Raw genomic sequence first — 20,836 nt, forward strand, 5'->3', positions numbered from 1 at the left:
TGATGGACATTTCATTGGCTCTTTAGTTGATGCAATGGTATATCTAGTCAAGGTTAATTTCATTAAAATTACAAGTAATGGGGTAATACAATGAAATTAAAATCGGAAATTGTGCAATAGCTTTGATTAGCCTTATAATGTGTAAAATAAAAGATGTATTAACATTCAGACCACGGGTCACAATCAGAGTTAGAATGAGTTGACAGAAGAACAGTGACCAATAAGATTTCACAGAGGGACAGATGGCTCTCAGAGGTATATTGACACCATTACCTGTTGCTGGTTAGAAGTCACAGTCCAGGTGCAGACAGTTGGGTAGTGTCACAACAGGTCGCATTTATTAGATTACAATTAACAAGATTACTACAAATGACTCCGTATTTCTACAAATTGAAGTTAATTATACATTTCACAACATAAATTCAAAATACAACAATAAATCTAATTTTAAATTTACAAGATGAGAAAATAGAGATCGATTCCATTGATTTCAGAAGCCAAGCAAAACATTCAGGAATCAACTTTTTGAAAGTGTTTATTCTACACTAGCTCCAGACTGTTCTCCATTAACTGAAGTCTGGCTGTTCACATCATCGAAGGTAATAAAATCAGATACTTCTAAAAATCAGCTCAAAATTTTAAACTGAAAAGGGAGGGACATTACTGAACAAAGATCTGTTTTTGTAAAAAGTGAGAAATCCACAATGTTTATCGGAAGAATTTTAGCCACAAATACTAACAAAATAATAGGAAACATACAAACATTCCTGAGAATATTGTGTGGAAAAACATTTTTAGCAATACAGCTTACACTTGGGTTCTTTATAATTACAGTAATAGTTAGAATATTGATTGTAAATGTAGAGAAAGTGGATGAGACTAAAAGCAAATCTGCGAGTTAAGAAGGTTCTTCAGTTCCCAGTAAAATCATTCTTATTAAAATGATTAGAACCTTTTACTGTGTATGATGGAAAAGCAGCAAATCAAATCTGTTGGAGATGGGGTAGTTTCACATGGTGCCTATTTTGGAGTTTATAATGGAACATTTTAACATATAAAAGCAAAACTTGAGATTTGAAATGTATGATTTTCATCTTTTTTTTCCATAAATGAGATGACTGAAGTAAGGGTCGGCCTGCTGTGACAAGGCCAGTAAACCTCACGAGAGGTTTCCTGCGGGATTTACAACGCCAGGCACACTCCATGCCGGAATATCCCAAGGTGCCGATCTCACTGTTTAGCACTGGTTTCCACAAACATGGACCAGTCGTAACAACACTTGGGGTTTGGGGTCTTCCTAGGCGATCAGTGGGGGCGGGGCAGGGGCGGTTGGAGGCAGGCTCCCAGGCGATCGGTGACACCCTGGTATCTCCGACACCACCTGGGCACCTTTGTACTGCCAGGCGGCAGTGCCAAGATGCCAGTTTGCCCGTGCCAGGGATCAGGCACAAGGGTGCCCTTATGAAGTTTGAGGCGTTTGAGGACCCCTTAATTGGTATGTTGGGGCATTGGGGAGTCCAGAGGCCGCAGTGGGGGGGGGGTGTCAAAAGATTGGGGCCGCATTTAAAAATGGCACTCTGATCTCTTCCTGCACTGATGCCCTCAGCTCCTGAGTGCAGGAAATGAAGGTAAATATGGGCTTCCCTCTCTGAAGCCTGGCAAAAAAAGAGTCCTGTTTAATAGCGGAGCCATTCTCGGCATTGCAGTCTCCAAGAAACATCCCTCTAAACATGCCCGAGACAGGACTCTTTTTTGTTAAATTGCACCCGAGGTTTTTTTGAAGTTGAATGTTTAATCAAATATCGGCAACTTATTGAGGGACTGATGAACTCTGTTACGCGGGCTGAGACCAATAAGGAATGGAAATTTGTATAAACCTTGTTTAAAGTTACAAGGATTTTTTTTGTGCCATCTATAGATCATTTCTGGACAGGTTACAAAAGCTAGAAACACTTTTCAAAAACTACAAAGTCCAAATACAAAAATATTTATCTTTGTGATTTATTCTTATTTTGAAGCAATAAAATAAAGTTGAACAGTCGGATAGCATCTGTATGTATCACTCCAGGTATTATTTTTACGAATGCTCTAGTTTTCTTCCTCACCAAATTCCCTTTGTGAATAATGTTTTTCTTCAAAAGTTGCACTCAACACATTTGATGCACATCGTCCACATTTCCAAATTTAAAATGTTTGTTCCATTGCAGCTAATCTGACTGAAGTAATTTTTAAAAACAAAGTATTTGAACCTTTAACAACAAAACAGAATATCCAACAATAGAAAAACTGCACATCACATAATCAAACATTTGCTGAGGCCACAAAATAGACTTAGTAACATAGGAGGAGGCCATTCGGCCCATCGGGCCTGCTCCGCCATTCGGCCCATCGGGCCTGCTCCACCATTCGGCCCATCGGGCCTGCTCCGCCATTCAGTACATCATGGCCGATCAGACACTTCAATGCCTTTTACCCACAATATCCCAGAACTCTTCAGAAATCTTGGATAAGATTTACACAGGAAAACGCACAGGCCTCGGGTCACAGCATCCAACACTTTCCCAAATGATTCCAGGATCTGTGCCTTTGCAGTCATATTCCAATAAATTCCAATATCATGGAAAATTGCAATGAGCTATAGGGCCCCGTTTGATATTTCATTTCAAAACAAATATTAAACATGAATCCTCGGACTAAAATCTGCAGTGCCAGTCAAGGCAGTTGATTTAAAATTCATTTTACTGAGTTTCCAAAAGAAAGTTTCAGCCAGGTCGACGTGAGGAGAGACTGAGAGCAGATCAGACCTCGTTTTAAAGGGGGAAGTCGGAGCAAGAACAGAACAAGAGTTATCGCCAAATCAAAGTCATGCTGGGGACGGAGTCTGCTTGTCTTTTCAACCATGGGAATTGCAGTTTTTCTCAGACTTCTACAGGAATTCACATTCTAAACAGTGCCACTACAGAAATCAATAGGAGGCGATATATTCAATTCAGGCTAAAGAAGTTCAAAAGAGGATTAAAAATTTCAAATCAACAAGTGGATGATGGTTTTCTTTTTTCAACCTGCAACTATTGCATCAGTTAGGAAACCGGTTTTCAAATCATTGGTGACTTTTTGATGGCTGTGAATATTTGAAATCAACTCCATGGAGCTATTTGAAAATCTGTGCTGGATATTCTCCCTTTCAGATACTCGGCGATACAGTTTATGACCACGAGGATCAGTTTCCACATATTCATAACCGGGGGGTACTGCGAATGAGGCGATACACACCTCAACTGCTTTTGGTGTGAAACTATATTGATAGGTGGTTCCATTATCCAGTGGCATTGTGTTGGGGATGTAGGTGTTGCGGGGTTTGAAGGAGTGAACCAGGTTAGCCGGGTGAGGTACATAATGAGCCCTGAAAGTTGTCATATCATCAAATTGACCGGTTGGTTTACCCAGTTCTTCTCGGGGCTTTATCATGGGCTCCCGTGTGGAACCCCAAGGTTTGTAGTCTGCCTTCATGGTGGACTGACCTTCAAATGAAATTCTGTGCTCACTCATCTGGGGCAAAGGCCGAGCGGGAACTGAAGGTTGGAGTTGATGTTCAACATAGTCTGTGTGTGTAGTGGTACTCAGATTCATTTTACCTTCAGGAGCCACAAACTCCACAGCTTTGTGAACTGCTGGTGGATCCACATTCCAACTTCGGTATTTATCACGAAATTCAGTCAAATCATAAAACTGCCCATTGGGGTTGAGATTTCTGCATTGAGGATGAATGGGCAGAGTAAGCTCGCCCGCCTGCCCCTTGAAATCTCTCCTGTGAGTAGTAAGATCGTCAAAAGGTTCAGTACTGGGTTTATATTGCACACATTCGCGCCTTTTCCGGGGCTCTTGTGTATATGGTATGTAGTGCTGCCGATAATTGGTCATGTCATCAAAAGGCATGTTTGATAACCTGGCTGCATTTGGAGGTTTAAAACTCTCTTTGGGCTCTGGGATTTTGAAGGAATAATCATCCTGAAATGTGGTTTTATTTGCAAACTTGATTGATGGGATCTTGAAAGTATATTCTGGTTTAGATAATTCTCTTTTAGTGAGTTCCCATTGCTTGTAATGATCTGAAAGAGAAATATATTGTTTATAACTTTTAATTGAAAAAAAATAGACAGTGGACACTCCAAATGGATATTAATTTTAAATGTTATAGCGAGGAGATATTTTGGAAGTGAAGACCTGATTAAGATCAATGGAGAAGGGAACACACTGCCCAGCAGATCCCAATTATTCCTTTTATCGAATTATGGAAAGTAAATGGCAACCATTTTAACTGCTGCAGTTTGTTTTCTGTACCGGATTGATGAAGGTAAATACATGGAGAAAAAGGACTTTGCAGAGTCTTGCTCGTCTTGTTGATAACAATTGTTGGGTGAAGGGCTTTTGTTGAAGTCTCGTGGCTTCAGGTTCAACATGGGCAAGGAAACCTCCTGCTGATTACCCCGTACCGGCCACCATCAGCTGATGGATCAGTTCTCCTCCATGTTGAACATCACTTGAAGGAAGCGCTGAGGGTGGCGAGGGCGCAGAGTGTACTCTGGGTGGGGCCTTCACTGTCCATCACCAAGAGTGGCTCAGTAACACAACTACAGTAAAAACATACGTGACGTTGTATTCACTAACCTGCCTGCCACAGGTGCACCTGTCCATGACAGTATCAATAGGAGTGATTATTGCACAGTCCTTGTGGAGACAAAGTCCCGTCTTCACATTGAGGATACCCTCCATCGTGTTGTGGGGCACGACCACCGTGCTGAATGGGATAGACTTTGAACAGATCGAGCAACTCAAGACTGGGCATCCACGCGGTGCTGTGGGACATCAGCAGCAGCAGAATTGTATCAACCACAACCTGTAACCTCATGGCCCAGCATATCCCCCACTCCCCCATTACCACCCAGCCAGGGGATCAACCCTGGTTCAATTGTAAGGTTTTCGGGCAATTCGGCCCTTTTTGGACTGTTCAAGAGTAAAATCCAGAGACTGGAACATAACCAAATTTCCCAGCAGGCTTGGCCTGCTGAGCTGGGTATGTGTATGGATACTTACAAACCCCCCCCCCCCTCCCGGAGCTACAAGGAAGAAGGAGCCAGACAACTAGATAAGATTAAACACAGAGACAAAGGGGCACGGGAATACACAGGGGGCCTGCCTGCAAGCAGGACAATGGGATGGTCATAGCCCCATGCAGATGGAAATGACTTTGCCTCCACCAGAACAGAATCCAATCAACACCCCATCAACATAGCGAGGTGAGAATAGCAGCGATCTCCGGAGCAGATGGAAGACTTTGAAAATCTTCACAAGGGAGCTTAACCTCGTTATCTCAAAGAGCAGACAGTCTGGGCTCAGTATATTGCGCTGGAAAAGCCCCGGAAAGATAAACGGTAGAAAAAACCAAGTTGGAGGCGGACCTAGGGGAGGTACTCCAATCTTGACAGAAGCCACCGGCAGGAACTCACTGGTCAGAGGGGGAGGAGCCCGCGCCAAACTCAAACTACCAAGTTGGAGGCGGACTTAGGGGAGGTATTCCCATCTTGACAGGTCTGACCGGCTCAAAGGGGGCGGGACCAGCGGGAACTTTAAACCTTACCGATTCAATGCAAAAGGGGCTGGCCGAACACAGGAAAAAGCCAGGTAAAACGGACATAAAAGGGGCTGTGTTTCGATTGAGGGGCTCTTGGCTTGACCTCTCCACCTTTGACTTGACCTCCTGCAGCCTGTGACTGTAAGTACCCTGCAGCAGCTTGCGAAACTCCCGGGACCGTGATAGTGGTTGAGGCTTTGGGGCAGGGGGCTTGATTTGTGTTTTGTGCCATTGTTAAAATTGTGTAACAATAAGATTTTACGTTGTGTCCGTATAGTACTTCCTGAATAGACTTAGTTTGTGTTAGAGCTTAAGGTTTTATTATATTGTCTTCTGTTTGATGATTTTGACCTGGGTTTTGCAATAAACCTCGATTTGCTGATAAATTGGAGTCGTTTAAATTCTTCAATCTCTCACCAGCAATCTCTGACCAAGTCATTGTTAAAATATTCCTCACCTTAATTCCGGGGTCGAGAATCTGGGGTCATCTTGAACGATTCGAACCCATTCACTCAGGACAGGCTGCTGGTTAGGTAATAAACAGCAGTGTCCTATTCTCTCTCTTGGGAAAGCTACTCCAGCGAAGTAGGAACCGGGTGGGTGTTGTACCACCGGCAAGAGAGAGAATCACCTGGGCATTGGTGGGGGTCTGGATATCTGTGTGATATAAGCCTCAGGCTTCCGGTTAGGGATAAACGGCAGGCTTGATTCAGTGCTCTCTCCCGCGGAGGTGTCCCAGTGCGGCATCCCCTGGCCTCTGAAGTTTCAGTGCCAGCTGGAGGGAGACACACACAGATACTCAAACCCCAGATATCGGCCCAGTAGTGGAGTAGCAAAGATGGAACCCTCTACACAATGAAGAGTGCAGGAGGGGATGCCAGGAGCAACATCAGGCAGACCGAACAATGAGGTGTCAACCTGGTGAAGCTACAACACAGGACTACCTGTGTGGCAAACAGCACAAGCAGCAAGTAACAGGCAGAGCGAAGCGATTTCACATCAGCGAACACATCAGATCTAAGCGCTGCAGTCCTGCCACATCCAGCTGTGAATGGTGGTGGACAATTAAACAACTCACTGGAGGAGGCGGCTCCACAAATATCCCATCCTCAATGATGGAAGAGCCCAGATAAGGCTGAGGCATTCGCAACAATCTTCACCTAAAAGTGCCGAGTAGATGATCCACCTCGGTCTCCTCGGAGTTCCCCAGCATCACAGATGCACGTTTTCAGCCAATTCAATTCACTCCATGTGACATGAAGAAACGGCTGAAGGCACAGTAATACAGTGGTTAGTACTGTTGCTTCTCAGCACCAGGTTCCCAGGTTCGATTCCCGGCTTGGGTCACTGTCTGTGCGGAGTCTGCACGTTCTCCCCGTGTCTGTGTGGGTTTCCTCCGGGTGCTCCGGTTTCCTCCCACAAGTCCCGAAAGACGTGCTGTTGGGTGAATTGGACATTCTGAATTCTCCCTCAGTGTACCCGAACAGGCGCCGGAATGTGGTGACGAGGGGCTTTTCACAGTAACTTCATTGCAGTGTTAATGTAAGCCTACTTGTGACAATAAAGATTATTATTATCCACTTTGGTAGCAAAAACAAGGCAGCCTATTATCTGAATGGCCATAAATTAGGAGAGGAGAATGTGCAACAAGACCTGGGTGTCCTCGTACACAAGTCTCTGAAGGTAAGCATGCAGGTACAGCAGGCGGTAAAGAAGACTAATAGTATGTTGGCCTTCATTGCGAGAGGATTCGAGTTCAGGAGCAGGGATGTCTTGCTGCATTGGGCCTTGGTGAGGCCACACCTGGAGTATTGTGAGCAGTTTTGGTCTCCTTATCTGAGGAAGGATGTTCTTGCTCTGGAGGGAGTGCAGCGAAGGTTTACCAAACTGATTCCTGGGATGGCGGGACTGACGTACGAGGAGAGATTGACTCGGTTGGGATTGTATTCGCTGGAGTTCAGAAGAATGAGGGGGGATCTCATCGAAACCTATAAAATTCTGACAGGACTGGACAGGGTAGATGCAGGAAGGATGTTCCCGATGGTGGGCGGGGTGGGGGGGGTGTCCAGAACCAGGGGTCACAGTCTGAGGATACGGGGGAGACCATTTAGGACAGAGATGAGGAGAAATTTCTTCACCCAGAGAGTGGTCGGCCTGTGGAATTCGTTACCACAGGAAGTAGTTGAGTCCAAAACATTGCATGTTTTCAAGAAGCAGTTAGATATCACACTTAGGGCGAAGGGGATCAAAGGACAGGGGGGAAAGCGGGATCAGGGTATTGAGTCGGATGATCAGCCATGGTCAGAATGAATGGCGGAGCCGCTCAAAGGGCCGAATGGCCTCCTCCTGCTCCTATTTTGTTCTACGTTTCTGTTCCATGCCTTTCCCTGGCAATAGACTGAGGCGGAATCAGGCGGTTCATCACCTTGCTGTTCTATTTGATAACATTGTAATAACATACGCCATTATGACTAAAACTGCCTATTTTCACCTTCGTCACGTCACCCAACATCCCCCCTGCCTCTGCTCATCTTCCCCAGGTTTGACTATACCATCACAATAAAACCAACTTGGAGCCATTCAAAACCCCCCTGCCCGTGGTCCTTACTTGTACCAAGATCCTGTCACCGTTCACCCCGTGCTCACTAACCTCGGTTTGCTACCCATTAAGCAATGCATACATTTTTTAATTCCCATCCTTGTTTATAAATCCCTCCATGTCCCCACCTCTCCCAATATTTGTAACCTTCTCCAACTCCACAACACTTTGATATATCTACAATCCTCTTGTTTTGGCTTCTTGAGCATCCCAGATTTTAATACTTCCACAATTGGTGGAAGGCCCCAAGCTCTGGGATTCCCTCCCTAAATCCCCCCACTTCTCTCTCTCTCCCTTTTTTACGAAGCTCTTTAACACCTACCTCAGAGTTAATGGGCAGGATTCTCCATCGGCTGACCCCAGAATCGGGAAAGGCGTCTGGGTGGAGAATCGGTTTTGACGCTGAAATTGTGGCGGGTGCCGGTTTCACGGCAAAGCACAATTCTCCAGTACCTCGACAGCAGCGTCATTGCTCACCGGGGGCTGGCCAAGAGGTGGGCTTTGGGGGTGGAGTGGACAGACACACAACACCATTGCCACAGCCGGCAAGGCAGCCTTGCTGATTGCACACTGTGAACTTAGGGGCACGGGATGTAGAGGTGTGTCCCCCTCCAGGCCATCCCCCCGATGCCTACTGGCCCCAGCCGACCCCAATAGCTGTAAGGGCGCTCGAGCATAACCAGTGCCACCTTGTTGGCTGGGATGAGTGTGAGTGGGCAGTGTAATGTGTGTGTGCGGCTGGGATGAGTGTGTGTGGGGGGTGTAATGTGTGTGTGCGGCTGGGATGAGTGTGTGTGGGGAGTGTAATGTGTGTGTGCGGCTGGGATGAGTGTGTGTGGGGAGTGTAATGTGTGTGTGCGGCTGGGATGAGTGTGTGTGGGGAGTGTAATGTGTGTGTGCGGCTGGGATGAGTGAGTGTGGGGAGTGCAATGTGTGTGTGCGGCTGGGATGAGTGTGTGTGGGGAGTGTAATGTGTGTGTGCGGCTGGGATGAGTGTGTGCGGGGAGTGTAATGAATGTGTGCGGCTGGGATGAGTGTGTGTGGGGAGTGTAATGTGTGTGTGCGGCTGGGATGAGTGTGTGCGGGGAGTGTAATGTGTGTGTGCGGCTGGGATGAGTGTGTGCGGGGAGTGTAATGTGTGTGTGCGGCTGGGATGAGTGTGTGCGGGGAGTGTAATGAATGTGTGCGGCTGGGATGAGTGTGTGTGGGGAGTGTAATGTGTGTGTGCGGCTGGGATGAGTGTGTGCGGGGAGTGTAATGTGTGTGTGCGGCTGGGATGAGTGTGTGTGGGGAGTGTAATGTGTGTGTGCGGCTGGGATGAGTGTGTGTGGGGAGTGTAATGTGTGTGTGTGGCTGGGATGAGTGTGTGTGGGGAGTGTAATGTGTGTGTGCGGCTGGGATGAGTGTGTGTGGGGAGTGTAATGTGTGTGTGCGGCTGGGATGAGTGTGTGTGGGGAGTGTAATGTGTGTGTGCGGCTGGGATGAGTGTGTGTGGGGAGTGTAATGTGTGTGTGCGGCTGGGATGAGTGTGTGTGGGGAGTGTACTGTGTGTGTGAGGCTGGGATGAGTGTGTGTGGGGAGTGTAATGTGTGTGTGCGGCTGGGATGAGTGTGTGTGGGGAGTGTAATGTGTGTGTGCGGCTGGGATGAGTGTGTGTGGGGGTGTAATGTGTGTGTGCGGCTGGGATGAATGTGTGTGGGGACTGTAATGTGTCTGTGCGGCTGGGATTGATGAATGTGATGTAAAATAGTTACTTTAGAGATATTAGTTACTGTGATGTAGAGATAGGCCAGTCTCATTCTGGTGAGTTCACAGACAAAGGATTTCAGACCGCATGGCAAAGCAAGGAGGAGGTGTGTCCACCAAAGGAGGAGAAAAGGATGCTGGGTAATAGGGGCCAGAGGAAGGGATTGGAAGTGAGCCAATCAGAATGTCTGACTAGGTCAGGAGGGATACAGGATGACCTATGGGAATCGTGTATGTGAAACCTGATACCATTTGAATTGATTTGCAGAGATCCCTTTGTCTCTTTGTTCATTCGCTTTCCGGGGTGTAGGAGACTGGATGTGTCTTATGCCTCTGAGATGAATCAGGCTTGCAAGCCAAATAAAATAACTAATGCTGTACCTGCAAATCCATCTCGACTTTTATTGAGGCCAGACTGTAGGGTAAAGAAATTTGGGATTTGTCAGGATGAGTGTGTGTGCGGCTGGGATGAGTGTGTGTGGGGAGTGTAATGTGTGTGTGCGGCTGGGATGAGTGTGTGTGGGGAGTGTAATGTGTGTGTGCGGCTGGGATGAGTGTGTGTGGGGAGTGTAATGTGTGTGTGCGGCTGGGATGAGTGTGTGTGGGGAGTGTAATGTGTGTGTGCGGCTGGGATGAGTGTGTGTGAGGAGTGTAATGTGTGTGTGCGGCTGGGATGAGTGTGTGTGGGGAGTGTAATGTGTGTGTGTGGCTGGGATGAGTGTGTGTGGGGAGTGTAATGTGTGTGTGCGGCTGGGATGAGTGTGTGTGGGGAGTGTAACGTGTGTGTGCGGCTGGGATGAGTGTGTGTGGGGAGTGTTATGTGTGTGTGTGGCTGGGATGAGTGTGTGGGGAGTGTAATGTGTGTGTGCGGCTGGGATGAGTGTGTGTGGGGAGTGTAATGTGTGTGTGTGGCTGGTGTGAGTGTGTGTGGGGAGTGTAATGTGTGTGTGCGGCTGGGATGAGTGTGTGTGGGGAGTGTAATGTGTGTGTGCGGCTGGGATGAGTGTGTGTGGGGAGTGTAATGTGTGTGTGCGGCTGGGATGAGTGTGTGTGTGTGTGTGTGGGGAGTGTAATGTGTGTGTGCGGCTGGGATGAGTGTGTGTGTGTGTGTGTGGGGAGTGTAATGTGTGTGGCGCCTGCAGCTTGTCAGCCTCCCGAGTGTCAATCACGGACCCGGCAAATCCCGCCCCGTTTCTCATTGGAACCGATTGTGTTCCCCGTGGTTCTGGTGCTCCCCCTCCACAGTAGCAGAATCGATCCAGGTTCGGCGCCAATTTTGCTGTCGTAGAAATCCACAAATCCTGTTCCGGCATCAACACTTAGTCTCAGGAACGGAGAACCCAGCCGGAGATCTTTTTCTGGCTCAATGTTAAAATTTGTATTTGTAAAGCACCTTTCACATAACGACATGTCTCACAAAGTTATTGTTGTTACATTTTTAATTGCTGGAAGTAATAATTTAAAAAATAGTCATACCTCTGTATGTCGGGATTGTTTCCATCTTTGGGGCAGAGATAGTTTTTTGTTCGGCTGGTCGAGCTGGAAGCACAGGTTGGACAGAGTGCAGGTTATAATCTCGTTTGTAAGTGGTATCCAGATTCATAGCTCCTGGCGGCTGTCTGTATTCTTCGCTAACCTTTCCTGGCCTAGGCTGAATATCATGTGGTTTATAATCAGCTCTGTGGAAAGCAGAGATTATCCTCAAAGAATTACAGAACTATGACACTGATTCAGAATAAACAAAGTCTGATTTCCTCTGGCACAGACATTACTTGAGCTGCAATGACAGAATTTTGTTTTGCTCTCGATAAGTGCCAATAAAGTAATTGCACAAAGCTGGATAATTCCCTCCCGGAAACCTGCAGACTCATCATAAGCAAGGAGACCAATCTCCATGGGATTGGATTACATACTGCGTAAACTGTTGTACCCAATGTTTGGTGTGATTCTAAACTGTGCAGACAAGAACAAATAAAGGTTCACTGCATCATTTCAGAAAAGGTGAAAATTCACAGCATGGAAACGGTTTCAACTCACAAAGAAATAACAGGAATCAAGTGGGAAACAAAATGGAAAATATTAACTGACTTCTTGCACATCATTCACCCAAGATCCAGCGATTCACCCGAGACAAATGTTCCACTCTGACCCCATCAAACCCCCACACCATTCATCCCAATCCCAATCCCAACCCCCTCTCTGGCAGTCCTGTACTGCCTGACTGACTGGCTTGCCATGGTCACGTGACTCTGTCATGAGCCAAGTACTGTCGACTGCCACTTCAAGGCAGTTAAATAATGCCTCTTATAGCAGCAGACACTGGTGAAGACTGCAGGCTTTATACATGTGGTATTACCTGTCATGATATTCAGGTAAACATCATGCTACAAACATACATACATACTGATGGATAGATCAACACACACACAACACCACAGCCAATCACAGGCAAGAGCATACACACTACAAAATAGGAAAACGACACTGCCCGGGCATTCCAGCAGGAGACAGCTCAGGGCACAGAGATCACAGCAAGCCACTCAGACATCCACCATGTGCTGAGTGCCACTACAAGATAGTATTAGGAATAGGTCCACAGAGTCTAGGGTTATGATCGAACCTCAGTAACCAGTTTACCACTGTAAATAAATGTTAGTAATAAAACTGAGTTGTACTATTCGCAACCGTGTTGGTTCGTCTGTGTAGCAGAGTACCCAACACATCAGTACCAGGTATTGCGGTACCTGAGAGGCTGATGACCATTGGTTAGACCCAGGAGTCGACAATTGGCTGTATTACGTAGCTCCGCCCTGAAGGCGGGGTATAAGAGATGGTGCCGTCCCAGCAGCCTTCACTTCCTGTATCGAAGCTGCTGGGGAAAAGGTTCTAGTAGATTAAAGCCTCAGTTATGAATCACTTCATCTTGAGTGTAATTAATTGCGCCTCAATACACAAACCAACCCAACCCATCTTGTCCCCCAACACCTTGTCCGCCCACCACCCCGTCCCCCTCCCCCTCCACCCGCTCCCCCTTCACCCCGTCCCCCTCCACCCGCTCCCCCTCCACCCCGTCCCCCTCCACCCGCTCCCCCTCCACCCCGTCCCCCTCCACATTGACAAGTCACCAATTGGATATTTCTTTTCCACACTGACATGGACACACACTAGTTGAATGTACTCACCGTATTGATATGAAGGTTACTGCCATTGCGAGTAGCAGAATAACAAATGCATAAACTCAGTGATGCAGCACTGAGCAGGGATGGACATTCTCCAAACCTCGGCCAAAGCTGCAGAGTCACAGTGCGACCCCGGACTGCAGGGTCACAGTGTGACCTCGGGCTGCAGGGTCACAGTGCGACCCCGGACTGCAGGGTCACAGTGTGACCTCGGGCTGCAGGGTCACAGTGCGACCCCGGACTGCAGGGTCACAGTACGACCCCGGGCTGCAGAGTCACAGTGCGACCCCGGGCTTCAGGGTCACAGTGTGACCTCGGGCTGCAGGGTAACAGTGTGACCTCGGGCTGCAGTGTCACGGTGCGACCCCGGACTGCAGGGTCACAGTACGACCCCGGGCTGCAGAGTCACAGTGCGACCCCGGGCTTCAGGGTCACAGTGCGACCCCGGGCTGCAGTGTCACGGTGCGACCCCGGACTGCAGGGTCACAGTGCGACCCCGGACTGCAGGGTCACAGTGCGACCCTGGGCTGCAGAGTCACAGTGCGACCCCGGGCTGCAGGGTCACAGTGTGACCCTGGACTGCAGAGTCACAGTGCGACCCCGGGCTGCAGGGTCACAGTGTGACCCTGGACTGCAGGGTCACAGTGCGACCCCGGGCTGCAGTGTCACAGTGCGACCCCAGGCTGCAGAGTCACAGTGCGACCCCGGGCTGCAGGGTCACAGTGTGACCCTGGGCTGCAGGGTCACAGTGCGACCCCGGGCTGCAGGGTCACAGTGCGACCCCGGGCTTCAGTGTCACAGTGCGACCCCGGGCTGCAGAGTCACAGTGCGACCCCGGGCTGCAGGGTCACAGTGTGACCTCGGGCTTCAGTGTCACAGTGCGACCCCGGGCTGCAGGGTCACAGTGCGACCCCGGGCTGCAGTGTCACAGTGCGACCCCGGGCTGCAGGGTCACAGAGCGGCCCGGGCTGCAGTGTCACAGTGCGACCCCGGGCTGCAGTGTCACAGTGCGACCCCGGGCTGCAGGTTCACAGTGCGACCCCGGACTGCAGGGTCACAGTGCGACCCCGGGCTGCAGGGTCACAGTGCGACCCCGGGCTGCAGGGTCACAGTGCGACCCCGGACTGCAGGGTCACAGTGTGACCCCGGACTGCAGGGACACAGTGCGACCCCGGATTGCAGGGTCACAGTGCGACCCCGGACTGCAGAGTCACAGTGCGACCCCGGACTGCAGGGTCACAGTGTGACCTCGGGCTCCAGTGTCACAGTGCGACCCCTGGCTGCAGGGTCACAGTGCGACCCCTGGCTGCAGGGTCACAGAGCGACCCCGGACTGCAGTGTCACAGCGCGACCCCGGGCTGCAGGGTCACAGTGCGACCCCGGGCTGCAGGGTCACAGTGCGACCCCTGGCTGCAGGGTCACAGTGCGACCCCGGGCTGCAGGGTCACAGTGCGACCCCGGGCTGCAGGGTCACAGAGCGACCCCGGGCTGCAGGGTCACAGAGCGACCCCGGGCTGCAGTGTCACACTGTGACCCCGGGCTGCAGGGTCACAGTGCGACCCCGGACTGCAGAGTCACAGTGCGACCCCGGGCTGCAGTGTCACAGTGCGACCCCGGGCTGCAGGGTCACAGTGCGACCCCGGGCTGCAGTGTCACAATGCGACCCCAGGCTGCAGTGTCACAGTGCGACCCCGGGCTGCAGGGTCACAGTGCGACCCCGGGCTGCAGTGTCACAATGCGACCCCGGGCTGCAGGGTCACAGTGCGACCCCGGGCTGCAGGGTCACAGTGCGACCCCGGACTGCAGGGTCACAGTGTGACCCCGGACTGCAGGGACACAGTGCGACCCCGGATTGCAGGGTCACAGTGCGACCCCGGACTGCAGAGTCACAGTGCGACCCCGGACTGCAGGGTCACAGTGCGACCTCGGGCTCCAGTGTCACAGTGCGACCCCTGGCTGCAGGGTCACAGTGCGACCCCTGGCTGCAGGGTCACAGCGCGACCCCGGACTGCAGTGTCACAGCGCGACCCCGGGCTGCAGGGTCACAGTGCGACCCCGGGCTGCAGGGTCACAGTGCGACCCCTGGCTGCAGGGTCACAGTGCGACCCCGGGCTGCAGGGTCACAGTGCGACCCCGGGCTGCAGGGTCACAGAGCGACCCCGGGCTGCAGGGTCACAGAGCGACCCCGGGCTGCAGTGTCACACTGTGACCCCGGGCTGCAGGGTCACAGTGCGACCCCGGACTGCAGAGTCACAGTGCGACCCCGGGCTGCAGTGTCACAGTGCGACCCCGGGCTGCAGGGTCACAGTGCGACCCCGGGCTGCAGTGTCACAATGCGACCCCAGGCTGCAGTGTCACAGTGCGACCCCGGGCTGCAGTGTCACAGTGCGACCCCGGGCTGCAGGGTCACAGTGCGACCCCGGGCTGCAGGGTCACAGTGCGACCCCGGGCTGCAGAGACACAGTGTGACCCCGGACTGCAGACAGTGCGACCCCGGGCTGCAGTGTCACAGTGCGACCCCGGGCTGCAGGGTCACAGTGCGACCCCGGGCTGCAGTGTCACAGTGTGACCCCGGACTGCAGACAGTGCGACCCCGGACTGCGGTGTCACAGTGCGACCCCAGGCTGCAGGGTCACAGTGCGACCCCGGGCTGCAGTGTCACAGTGCGACCCCGGGCTGCAGGGTCACAGTGCGACCCCGGGCTGCAGTGTCACAGTGTGACCCCGGACTGCAGGGTCACAGTGCGACCCCGGGCTGCAGTGTCACAGAGCGACCCCGGGCTGCAGGGTCACAGTGCGACCCCGGACTGCCGTGTCACAGTGCGACCCCGGTCTGCAGTGTCACAGTGCGACCCCGGGCTGCAGGGTCACAGTGCAACCCCGGACTGCAGGGTCACAGTGCGACCCCGGGCTGCAGTGTCACAGTGCGACCCCGGGCTGCAGAGTCACAGTGCGACCCCGGGCTGCAGTGTCACAATGCGACCCCGGACTGCAGGGTCACAGTGCGACCCCGGGCTGCAGGGTCACAGTGCGACCCCGGGCTGCAGTGTCACAATGCGACCCCGGGCTGCAGTGTCACAATGCGACCCCGGACTGCAGGGTCACAGTGCGACCCCGGGCTGCAGGGTCACAGTGCGAACCCGGGCTGCAGTGTCACAATGCGACCCCGGGCTGCAGTGTCACAATGCGACCCCGGGCTGCAGTGTCACAGTGCGACCCCGGGCTGCAGGGTCACAGTGCGACCCCGGGCTGCAGTGTCACAATGCGACCCCGGGCTGCAGAGTCACAGTGCGACCCCGGGCTGCAGGGTCACAATGCGACCCCGGACTGCAGGGTCACAGTGCGACCCCGGGCTGCAGGGTCACAGTGCGACTCCGGGCTGCAGTGTCACAATGCGACCCCGGGCTGCAGTGTCACAGTGCGACCCCGGGCTGCAGTGTCACAATGCGACCCCGGGCTGCAGGGTCACAGTGCGACGCCGGGCTGCAGTGTCACAGTGCGACCCCGGACTGCAGGGTAACAGTGCGACCCCGGGCTGCAGAGTCACAGTGCGACCCCGGGCTGCAGTGTCACAGTGCGACCTCGGGCTGCAGGGTCACAGTGCGACCCCGGACTGCAGGGTCACAGTGCGACCCCGGACTGCAGGGTCACAGTGCGACCCCGGGCTGCAGTGTCACAGTGCGACCCCGGGCTGCAGGGTCACAGTGCGACCCCGGACTGCAGGGTCACAGTGCGACCCCGGACTGCAGGGTCACAGTGCGACCCCGGGCTGCAGAGACACAGTGCGACCCCGGGCTGCAGTGTAACAGTGCGAGCCCGGGCTGCAGAGACACAGTGTGACCCCGGACTGCAGACAGTGCGACCCCGGGCTGCAGGGTCACAGTGCGACCCCGGGCTGCAGAGACACAGTGTGACCCCGGACTGCAGACAGTGCGACCCCGGACTGCAGGGTCACAGTGCGACCCCGGGCTGCAGAGACACAGTGCGACCCCGGGCTGCAGAGACACAGTGCGACCCCGGGCTGCAGTGTCACAATGCGACCCCGGGCTGCAGTGTCACAGTGCGACCCCGGGCTGCAGGGTCACAGTGCGACCCCGGGCTGCAGTGTCACAATGCGACCCCGGGCTGCAGGGTCACAGTGCGACCCCGGGCTGCAGAGTCACAGTGCGACCCCGGGCTGCAGGGTCACAGTGCGACCCCGGGCTGCAGAGTCACAATGCGACCCCGGGCTGCAGTGTCACAATGCGACCCCGGGCTGCAGGGTCACAGTGCGACCCCGGGCTGCAGGGTCACAGTGCGACCCCGGGCTGCAGTGTCACAGTGCGACCCCGGGCTGCAGGGTCACAGTGCGACCCCGGGCTGCAGTGTCACAGTGCGACCCCGGGCTGCAGGGTCACAGTGCGACCCCGGGCTGCAGTGTCACAGTGCGACCCCGGGCTGCAGTGTCACAGTGCGACCCCGGGCTGCAGGGTCACAGTGCGACCCCGGACTGCAGTGTCACAGTGCGACCCCGGGCTGCAGGGTCACAGTGCGACCCCGGGCTGCAGGGTCACAGTGCGACCCCGGACTGCAGGGTCACAGTGCGACCCCGGGCTGCAGAGTCACAGTGCGAGCCCGGACTGCAGGGTCACAGTGCGACCCCGGGCTGCAGTGTCACAGTGCGACCCCGGGCTGCAGGGTCACAGTGCGACCCCGGGCTGCAGGGTCACAGTGCGACCTCGGACTGCAGACAATGTGACCCCGGGCTGCAGGGTCACAGTGCGACCCCGGGCTGCAGAGTCACAGTGCGACCCCGGACTGTAGGGTCACAGTGTGACCCCGGGCTGCAGAGTCACAGTGCGACCACGGGCTGCAGTGTCACAGTGCGACCCCGGACTACAGGGTCACAGTGCGACCCCGGACTGCAGGGTCACAGTGCGACCCCGGGCTGCAGAGTCACAGTGTGACCCTGGACTGCAGTGTCACAGTGCGACCCCGGACTACAGGGTCACAGTGCGACCCCGGGCTGCAGTGTCACAGTGCGACCCCGGACTACAGGGTCACAGCGCGACCCCGGACTGCAGGGTCACAGTGCGACCCCGGGCTGCAGGGTCACAGTGCGACCCCGGGCTGCAGGGTCACAGTGCGACCCCGGGCTGCAGACACACAGTGCGAACCCGGACTGCAGGGTCACTGTGCGACCCCGGACTGCAGACACACAGTGCGAACCCGGGCTGCAGGGTCACTGTGCGACCCCGGGCTGCAGACACACAGTGCGAACCCGGGCTGCAGGGTCACTGTGCGACCCCGGGCTGCAGTGTCACAGTGCGACCCCGGGCTGCAGGGTAACAGTGCGACCCCGGGCTGCAGAGACACAGTGTGACCCCGGACTGCAGACAGTGCGACCCCGGGCTGCAGTGTCACAGTGCGACCCCGGACTGCAGGGTCACAGTGCGACCCCGGGCTGCAGTGTCACAGTGCGACCCCGGGCTGCAGGGTCACAGTGCGACCCCGGGCTGCAGGGTCACAGTGCGACTCCGGGCTGCAGGGTCACAGGGCGACCCCGGGCTGCAGTGTCACAGTGCGACCCCGGACTGCAGTGTCACAGTGCGACCCCGGGCTGCAGGGTCACAGTGCGACCCCGGACTGCAGTGTCACAGTGCGACCCCGGGCTGCAGGGTCACAGTGCGACCCCAGGCTGCAGTGTCACAGTGCGACCCCGGACTGCAGTGTCACAGTGCGACCCCGGGCTGCAGGGTCACAGTGCGACCCCGGACTGCAGTGTCACAGTGCGACCCCGGGCTGCAGGGTCACAGTGCGACCCCGGGCTGCAGGGTCACAGTGCGACCCCGGACTGCAGTGTCACAGTGCGACCCCGGACTGCAGACAGTACGACCCCGGGCTGCAGGGTCACAGTGCGACCCCGGGCTGCAGAGTCACAGTGCGACCCCGGGCTGCAGTGTCACAGTGCGACCCCGGACTGCAGACAGTACGACCCCGGGCTGCAGGGTCACAGTGCGACTCCGGGCTGCAGGGTCACAGTGCGACCCCGGGCTGCAGGGTCACAGTGCGACCCCGGGCTGCAGGGTCACAGTGCGACCCCGGGCTGCAGGGTCACAGTGCGACCCCGGGCTGCAGGGTCACAGTGCGACCCCGGGCTGCAGGGTCACAGTGCGACCCCGGGCTGCAGGGTCACAGTGCGACCCCGGGCTGCAGGGTCACAGTGCGACCCCGGGCTCCAGTGTCACAGTGCGACCCCGGACTGCAGGGTCACAGTGTGACCCCGGACTGCAGACAGTACGACCCCGGGCTGCAGGGTCACAGTGCGACCCCGGGCTCCAGTGTCACAGTGCGACCCCGGGCTGCAGTGTCACAGTGCGACCCCGGGCTGCAGGGTCACAGTGCGACCCCGGGCTGCAGGGTCACAGTGCGACCCCGGGCTGCAGGGTCACAGTGCGACCCCGGGCTCCAGTGTCACAGTGCGACCCCGGACTGCAGGGTCACAGTGTGACCCCGGACTGCAGAGTCACAGTGCGACCCCGGGCTGCAGGGTCACAGTGCGACCCCGGACTGCAGGGTCACAGTGCGACCCCGGGCTCCAGTGTCACAGTGCGACCCCGGGATGCAGGGTTACAGTGTGACCCCGGGCTGCAGGGTTACAGTGCGACGCCGGGCTGCAGGGTCACAGTGCGACCCCGGACTGCAGGGTCACAGTGCGACCCCGGGCTGCAGGGTCACAGTGCGACCCCGGGCTGCAGGGTCACAGTGCGACCCCGGGCTGCAGGGTCACAGTGCGACCCCGGGCTGCAGGGTCACAGTGCGACCCCGGGCTCCAGTGTCACAATGCGACCCCGGGCTCCAGTGTCACAGTGCGACGCCGGGCTGCAGGGTCACAGTGCGACCCCGGACTGTAGGGTCACAGTGAGACCCCGGGCTGCAGAGACACAGTGCGACCCCGGGCTGCTGAGTCAGAGTGCGACCCCGGACTGTAGGGTCACAGTGTGACCCCGGACTGCAGTGTCACAGTGTGACCCCGGACTGTAGGGTCACAGTGTGACCACGGACTGCAGGGTCACAGTGAGATCCCGGGCTGCAGGGTCACAGTGAGACCCCGGACTGCAGACAGTGCGACCCCGGGCTGCAGGGTCACAGTGCGACCCCGGGCTGCAGGGTCACAGTGCGACCCCGGACTGTAGGGTCACAGTGTGACCCCGGACTGCAGTGTCACAGTGTGACCCCGGGCTGCAGAGTCAGAAATGCCAGACTAAGAGCGAGCTGTCTGGCCTCCCCCTGGTCAGTTTCTCGGTGCTGGGAGAAGGACACCCACCCTTATTTTCACAAAATTAATAAAACTGCAAATGAATGTAGTCCCTCTGGGAGGGTGGTCTCACTCTGAAAAGCTATTCTTTCCTCTCGAGCAGAATTAGGTTGAGTACCTGAATGTCGTCACGCTTTGCATCTGGCCTTGGTGACGCTGATAGTTCTCCCGTGGTTTGTAGGAGTCTCTGGGTTGAACATCATTATACGGAGCATATTTCTCCACGTACTCCGTAATTAAGCATGGTTTATTAATCTTCTCAAAGATTGCAGTGGGAAGGTGTGCACAGCGATGGCGCCTGTTGCAAAAAGACAATATTCAAATTCAAGTCATAATCTGTCCCAAAAACCTTTGTAATTAATTAGCCATTAACGTTTGTACATA

General features: G+C 54.4%; 1 protein-coding gene across 1 annotated transcript in view; it reads right to left on the reverse strand.

The window, feature by feature from the left end:
* The window catches only part of LOC140429923 (stabilizer of axonemal microtubules 1-like), an 82,003-nt gene continuing 61,167 nt past the window's right edge, over window positions 1-20,836 (reverse strand). The window contains exons 2-4 of the mRNA XM_072517520.1: window positions 20,571-20,750; window positions 11,454-11,656; window positions 1-4,109 (exon numbers count right to left, since the gene is read on the reverse strand). Of these exons, the coding sequence (XP_072373621.1) occupies window positions 3,058-4,109; window positions 11,454-11,656; window positions 20,571-20,750 (1,435 nt within the window). The 3' untranslated portion in view covers window positions 1-3,057. The remainder of the gene's footprint in view (window positions 4,110-11,453; window positions 11,657-20,570; window positions 20,751-20,836) is intronic.

This window comes from Scyliorhinus torazame, chromosome 9 (genome assembly GCF_047496885.1).
Source record: "Scyliorhinus torazame isolate Kashiwa2021f chromosome 9, sScyTor2.1, whole genome shotgun sequence".
NCBI lineage: Eukaryota > Metazoa > Chordata > Chondrichthyes > Carcharhiniformes > Scyliorhinidae > Scyliorhinus > Scyliorhinus torazame.